This window comes from Egretta garzetta, unplaced genomic scaffold (assembly GCF_000687185.1).
Source record: "Egretta garzetta isolate BGI_Z169 unplaced genomic scaffold, ASM68718v1 scaffold8, whole genome shotgun sequence".
Classification (NCBI taxonomy): Eukaryota; Metazoa; Chordata; class Aves; order Pelecaniformes; family Ardeidae; genus Egretta; species Egretta garzetta.
The window spans coordinates 3,669,130-3,676,801 of NW_009260407.1; the positions used below are offsets into that span (position 1 = coordinate 3,669,130).

General features: G+C 45.6%; 2 protein-coding genes across 4 annotated transcripts in view; one reads left to right on the forward strand and one right to left on the reverse strand.

Moving 5' to 3' along the window:
• The window catches only part of CFAP58 (cilia and flagella associated protein 58), a 62,164-nt gene extending 60,014 nt beyond the window's left edge, over positions 1–2,150 (reverse strand). Inside the window, exon 1 of the mRNA XM_009643468.2 lies at positions 2,145–2,150. Within this exon, the coding sequence (XP_009641763.2) occupies positions 2,145–2,150 (6 nt within the window). The remainder of the gene's footprint in view (positions 1–2,144) is intronic.
• Positions 2,151–5,147: 2,997 nt separating this feature from the next.
• LOC104130425 (inositol 1,4,5-trisphosphate receptor interacting protein) overlaps positions 5,148–7,672 on the forward strand; it is a 26,851-nt gene continuing 24,326 nt past the window's right edge. Inside the window, exon 1 of one of the 3 annotated variants that reach the window (XM_035898964.1) lies at positions 5,148–5,158. The gene's annotated coding sequence lies outside the window, so the exon portion shown is untranslated. Of the gene's footprint in view, positions 5,159–7,146; positions 7,211–7,351; positions 7,372–7,672 lie in introns of those variants that run through there. The other 2 variants (XM_009643469.2, XM_035898967.1) reach the window with 2 other exon arrangements.

Below are 7,672 nucleotides of genomic sequence, written 5' to 3' on the forward strand. Positions count from 1 at the left end.
GGCCCAGGGGCGGCGCGGAAAGGCCCTGCGCACGGCTCACCCCGCTCCCCGTCCCTTCGGCAGCGGGGTTTTCTTCCAAATCGGACCATCTTGCTGATGAAATTCAGCCGCCGGGGACTGTAATCAACGACACTGGGGACTACCTCCCCCCTGACACGAAAGGGAGAGGGATCTGGGGATGCTGGTCGACAGCCGACTGAGTATGAGCCAGCAGTGTGCCCAGGTGGCCAAGAGGGCCAATGGCATCTGGCTTGTATCAGGAATGGCGTGGCCAGCGGGACCAGGGCGGTCATCCTTCCACCGTACTCGGCATGGGTGAGGCCGCACCTCAAATACTGGGTTCAGTTTTGGGCCCCTCACTACAAGAAAGACATGGAGGGGCTGGAGCGTGTCCAGAGAAGGGCAACGAAGCTGGTGAGGGGTCTGGAGCACAAGGGGAGCGGCTGAGGGAGCTGGGGTTGTTCAGCCTGGAGGCTGAGGGGAAACCTTATCGCCCTCTGCAACTGCCTGACAGGAGGGTGTAGTGAGGCGGGTGTTGGTCTCTTCTCCCAAGTAACGAGCAATAGGACAAGAGGGAATGGCCTCAAGTTGCGCCAGGGCAGGTTTAGGTTGGATACTAGGAAAAATTTTTTCACCAAAAGGGCTATCAGGCACTGGAACAGGCTGCCCAGGGAAGTGGTCGAGTCCCCATCCCTGGAGGTATTTAAAAGACAGGTAGCTGAGGTGCTTAGGGACATGGTTTAGTAGTGGACAGGTATGGTTGGACTCGGATGATCTTAAAGGTCTTTTCCAACCTAAACGATTCTGTGATTCTATGAAAGGCCAGGAGCTGCTCCGTCAGCAGAGCAGCAGGGCCAGCGAGGTGCAGCATGTCCGCAGGAAGAATCAAACGTGGAAGGAGGCAGAGTCGGTCCTGTGGAAGGCAATAAAATGGGAATTCATTCAAAATGGGTTTGGGAGCACAAATTACATTTGGAACCTGGCTGCTGCCATTTTGTTGCACCTGACCATTCACACTAGCTTGTCTGCGTGTGTGTGAATGCTTTTGTATAAACCATGGCGCAGAACAACGGAACGCAGGACAGTGGCTCTGTGCTTCGAGCGCTGTGCTCAAGTACCAGCTGCTGCTGCTTGCTCCGCTCCCAGCTAACCCTTGAAATAGTTGTTTTTATCTCAGTGGGGTCACAAATTGTTTCATCCGATAGCTTTTTAGGGCAGGGAATGTATTGTACCATGTGTACACTCCCTAGCAGAATGGATGTTGGTTATGACCTTGAAGTACCACTTGAAACTAATAATGACGATGGAAAACTTTTTCTCTTCCTGGTTTAATGAAGCCTGAATTGTAGCGCTTCATTTTACTGATTACATGGCAAAATAGGCAATTTCAAATGGATGCTTTCAAAAGGTCTGTTTTTACCATTAGAACTGGAGAATAATACACATTTTATAATGTATTCTCTGTATGTATGACTTAATTTACAAAATTTCCTACATGCTGAAACATAGTTTCAATCATTTCAGAGCACACCTCCAATAAAAAAATTTATAATGTTCGTTTTCTGAGTTTTTCACTCTTTCTTTTCCTCATTTTCTTTGTACTGGTGTTTCTTACATAACAAAATTACCAGGAAGATGATCATGGTAAATTCCCTGATTCAAGGATTTCCAGTTCTCAAGAGGACCAAGCTTTTAGATGCTTACAACAAAACAGCTGCACGTGTAAAGAAGTATCAAGACATGATTTTAATTTCGCTAGCAAAATACTGCTGGAAGAAGGGGATATGATCAGAATTTAAAAAAAAAATAGATTATATAACAAAAACCCCTTCAAATTTACATTTTAAATATATAACCTTGATATTTATTATACTCTTTCTTATGGTTTCAACAACAAAACAGGAGTGGAAACGTATGAAGGGAGGTAGTTACCTTTGTGCTTTAGGTTCATGCTTGCATTTGTGGACAACAGCATAAATGTGTCCAAAAATGATATACCCATTTATTGAGACGTTCCTGTGAGCTTCTGTTTTTCAGCCTCTTGGTGATTTGTGCCCTGTGAGACCCTCTAAGGGTGACTGTATAGGCTGGTCTTCATGACAAGTGCTATTTGAGCTAAATTCATTCAAATTCGACGAGTTCACCGTCATGGTAGCTGCACCTCTAACTGCAGTGCAGACATGGTAGGGTGACTGTGTTAGGAGTCCGTGGTAACTCATGCTAATGCCCGTTTTTGATAAGCCAGCCACCATGCCTTACAACAGCACAACTCCTAGCACATAGTTTTAAGTGCAACCAGGAGAGAAATCTGTGACAAGACTCAAATATTTACTTTGAATTAATTCTGTGACAGACCTACAGAATGCCTCGACAGGTTCATGACTGAGGAGCTGGGCTGACACTCAAGAGGACATCTGGGTTTTCAACCTCAGCAAGAATTTCCTGTATTCCTGTGGGACCAGCCACTTAAAATTCCCCGTGCGTTACATTCATCAGTAAAGTGGAAATGACCACAGCTGCCACCCTGCAATAGTGCTGTGACTGTCGTGGCTATGAATGATGTGCTCATGTCATACAGGGAACCTGTAGACAAGATGGAGCTCTTGAAGTGGAATCACTTTTTAACACTCCCCTTTAAGCTAAGCCTATGTTCCTAGCTCTGGGAAAACCTTTCTGCTAGTAAGAACAAAAAAACCCCCACAGCCACCGAAGAAGAAAAAAAAAATCACCTTAAATAAAAATAAATAAATCTCCATTAACGGCAAGGACAAGCCAGACCCAGAAAGTTTCGGTTCACTGAAAAGATTGTTATTTCCCTGAATATCTGACGTCGTTCAAGAGACACCCACATTTCATGGTAAATAAGCAGAATCACCTGTTTCAGCGGCTGCGTAAAAGAGAGGTTCCCATCAGTGGGGGTGTTTGTGTGCATGAAGAAAGGGTTACTAGAGAAAAAATACTCACTCGGTGATTTATCTGAGGTCACAACCCTCAGGCAGTTAATTTAATGCATGTTTTAAACTGTAGTGGCATGAAAATGATAAGCCATCGCTTCCTGAGTGTAAGGATTTATGGGCTACTGCAGAGATGTAAATAAATAGAGTAAAATCTCACCATAACATCACCCAGGAGAATGTAAGCAATTTGGGGCAGGGACCATGAGAGTACATGTCTTCTGGAAAGTGTAAAATGAACCCTGTGGACACTGGAAGGTAAGGATGAGAAAAATTGACAAAGGAAAGCCGGGGGGAGGAGCGGGTTTGAAATGTGTTTCCTTCCACACCATGCTGAAGTAAGGAAGAACATCACTAGGTGGCACTCCACCACCACAGTGGTTTCATAAACTGCCCCTCTCCTTCCGCCCCCCCCCCCCCCCCCCCCCACCGCCCTGACGAGCTTTTCTGGTTTAGAAATGTGTCACAAATATTAATTAATACGTGGAGACATAATGGTTGGGTGAACATGTGTTCATGGATGAGGTCCTGTGTTTGTATACAGTTTTACTCAATTTATTCAGATAATATCACCAATGGGAGATTACCACTAAGGAAAGCAAAATTTGTCTAACCATTTACTAATATTAAAATACTATTTTGTATATATTGCCAATATGTTACATAAATGTTACTTATCTGACTGAAAATCTTGTAACTTCCCCAGTGATACGGAAATCCATCACAACCTCAAACACCAGGGACACTACAGCCACTGTCAGTGGGCTGACGTCCTGGGACGTGCCCTGGAAGCCCGTTTGCCTTCTCAGAGCTACATCAGTTCTGCAGTATTAAAAGGAACAAGAGCTTACAAAAAATACTTCTTTTTCTGCAATGACAAGGAAACGCGATGCAGTCCTCAATTACTTAGTTATCTAACTGATATTTTTACTATATTCTTTTTGAATGCCCTCTCCTCCTGTTATTTTCAAACTAAATGATAGTTCTATAATGTGAACAGTTGTTCAGTTTAAATTGGATTGACGCTCTCTACTTTGTTCATGAAGATGACGCAACAGATCTCAAATAGCAGTAACCTTTGATCATGTTTGGCACTAGAGTTGAGCCAACGATCTCCAGAGGAAGAAACATTACCCTTTTCATAAAAAGTTAACTCAAGGAAATGTTTTGATTAATAGAAACACCCAATTAGTTCTGAGAGAGAAGCTAAAGCTGACAAGCGGTCTGTGTATAACGTACAATTACATGCTCTACATAAAAAATAAAATAGATGACAATTATGGAAAGCAACTAAAATTAAGTCAATAATCCTGGAACTAAGCTGAATGTGCCATTCCCCAGTGTGGTTTGAAACTGCCGAACAGTTTTCCGTCCCAGTTTTTCCTCCCAGTTCTGCAACTAGGATTACGACGGCCTGCCATGCTTGTTAGAAAATTCCTCTCTTCTACCCTTCTCCAAGCCAAACGCAGGGACTCTCTAAGACTGCTGGAGGAAAGCAATGCTCTGCCGATCCTCATCACCATCGCTGCCCACTGCGGGCTCTTACCACCACCAGTATTATGGTTTATGCTACCAATCAGCTTTGGGGAATGACACACGGAGGACTCTTCCTCCTATGTATTTGGAGGAACAGTCTGGTGGAAGTGACCCCCTCCCATCCTGGCTGCCTAGCATCATTAATCCCTAGAGAGGCTGTGAGGGAAAGCCTACAAGGTAATTACACACACACCTGGCCCTGCACAGCATTCAGGTTGCTTCAGTGGATGGTTTCCATTACCTGCTTACCAGTTTTGATCCATGGCTGTCTTCCCAATCATGAACATTTGGTGCATTTAAAAATGAGTTTCGAATATGTCTGGAGTCATCATGTGTTCATTAGCAGAAGTGACTTCCCCCATGCTGTCCAACAGCCTTTCAGTTCCAGCAGCAGAATCCAGGCCCTAGTCTCTGATTCCTCTTCCCTTCATATTTTATACTTCAGCCTTTTAGTTCTCAACTACCAAATCTCTCCCTAGCTGTCCGGCATCTTTCACTGCTTGACACTTGAGTCCTCTGGGAGGAAGAGGCCATTTAAAAAGAACCTTAATATCCAGGGAAGGCTACAGAAATCACGGGGATTTAAGATGTTTAGAAGGTCAGGTGTAAGGGGGTAGATGAGGACACCATACATCGAGCTGTGAGGAGGTGACCCTGTCTCCCTGCACGTTTCCTTGCTAGGAGGTGTGAAATATTCGTGGGTGGAAGAGAGTCCCCCACTCCCTTCTCCTTTTGCTCTGCTCATGCTCCTGCTCTGCTGGGTCACCCTGAGCTGTGCTTATTAAAATGCCATCCTGCTGCAGCGTCCTTTAGGCTTACACAGCCACTTGCAGTGTAAGAGATAGGGCCCCAGCAAGGCCTGGCGCGAGCGAGATTATCATTGCTGCTTTCGCTGTGTTAACGTGATGCCTCTGTGTGCTCCAGGTTGGCCGCCGTCTCCTGTGTTCCTTGTGAAGGTGACAGCTGGAAGCTGTACTAAAACCTGTTCCGCTTCTGCCTACCCATGTCCTCTCCATCGTTCCCTAGTCTCTCTTTGGCAATCTTGCAGGATGATTTTATTTTTTTTATTTACTGCTTGTAATAGGTTAAGGAAATACTGCTAGTTTTGTAATGGATGAGAAATGCTAGTGGAAAGAATAATTCCTCAGTCTTCCAAGATGTCTGAAAGCAGCTGAGAAAGATACCTAGAATTTAACTCTCAGCCCAAATCTTGCTCTTGTCCTGCTCCTGCTGATGGGATCTTAGAGTCCCTTTTAGAAATAGTGTTTTTATATCTAATCCCTGCTGCAGTAGCAGCCGTGTGACGGAGCCACAGGCTATGTCCCTGTGTGCGAGGAACGGCGGTACTGTTACTCCACTGCTCACAGCTTCGGGTCCTGCCCAGTATCTGAGTAAGGTTAGCGGAGCTTGGCTCATTATCAAATAAATTACTACTTTTAGCAAGATAATGATCTTAAGCCTTCTGCAGTGCAGCAATACTCAAACAATGAATCACGCGCTGGAGTTGTCAGGATATGTGCTTCTAGTTTTCCCTCCTGTTTCAAACTGCTGAACTGCATCAAAAAACCTCATACAAATCAAACAAATGTGTCTTGGTTTGACTTTTCCATTTACATGTATTGGATTGTTACCCTAATTTTATACTGTCTTCGGTGGCACAGAAAGTGGCTCCTGAATGGGATGGTGGATGTGTAATATAATCTGTCGGGATGTGAGCCTTCCTTTGAAAAATGTTCAGGCCTTTTCCCTGTTCACCTACCTGTATCCCAGAGAGATTTTGCAGATGAATGTAAATCACAGTCACTGTAACCTATAGTGATTTGTATTGCCCAATGCGTGTGTGTGTATATATATACGCACACGTGGTCAGAATCAGTAATTACTACCTCGTTGGGCTTTATGCAGACATTTTCCTTTGGCTTAGGTGATGAATATCTGTGATCTTGGAGAAGGATCTGTTTTCTCTCCTGCTGCTGCTGTGAAGTTCCCAGGGGAAATAAATAATGCACCGAGACAGGCTGAGTCCTGCAGCGCAGAAGCGGGGAGATTCCAGTACAGCTCTTGCTGGAGATGATTTTCATAGATTATGGCATAATGAGAAAGGAATGTACTAACAACACCCAGGTTGCCAATAAACCTGAATAAACTTGATTCAGACACTGAGGAAACAATACCCATACGCACACATTTACAAACGCAATCCCTTTGAATAACATTAAAACTGTTACTTAATTCAAGAAGCACTTCAGGAAATTCAAAGAACAGGCTGACTTCACAGTCCCTGTTCACAAGCTGGACGGGTTCGATGCCGAGCCGTGCCACCACATTTGCCTGCTGCCCTCTTGATACCACCAAATTTTAGTGCAACGTAACACATGGATTGTCTCCCACCGCAGCACATGGCCACCACCTGAGCTTGAAAAAAACCCCACCAAGCAGCGGCGGTGGAGAACACACCATACCAGCGTTAATATAAGACAGTTGTTGCAATGCTGTGGAAAGAGGAAGGGTGCAATAAAGGGATCTATAGTTCCCCTAAATCGGGTAGATGTTACGATGCTGTTGCTCAAACCTGGTGCCCCTAAGCATCTTGTGGAAGTGCTAGTTGTTGAGCAAACTTGTTTCTCTGCTAGCTCTGTAGGATGATGCCCTTTGACTCTAGAACGGGGGCAGTGTTGGAAAGTACTTTTCAAATCCCTTGCAGTGTCCTTCACCTTTGGGTAAGTTAACCCCGCTGTGCCTCAGCTCCCCCAGCCCTACAAGGCAACTAGGGCCTCTTCTCTGCCTCGAGGGGCTCTTGGGCAGATTCCCAAGTTTCTGCGTGTGCCAGCCTTGGGCAGGAAAATGGCTCAGCATCCCTGGGATCGACTCCTCTGCTTTGGTGAGAACGACAGGCGAGGTTACGCCTTTCAGCTGCTTTCCTGACTCTCAGGCACGACCACCAGGAGGTCGGAATACATCCGAGAAGCAAAATGAGCGCATTTCCTCTCCGTCTCCGCTGCCCTCAGTGCAAAACCATCTGGGAAGCTCATGGGGGAGCCGGGAGGGCGGGGAGCTCGGAGAGCAAACCCCAGCCCGCCGGGGGGAGGCTGGGCTCCTAGGGCTGGCGGGGGTGCTTCGAAGGAGGAGAGGAACAAAAAAACAACCAACCAACACAAAACAAAAAAAACCCAAAGAGGAAA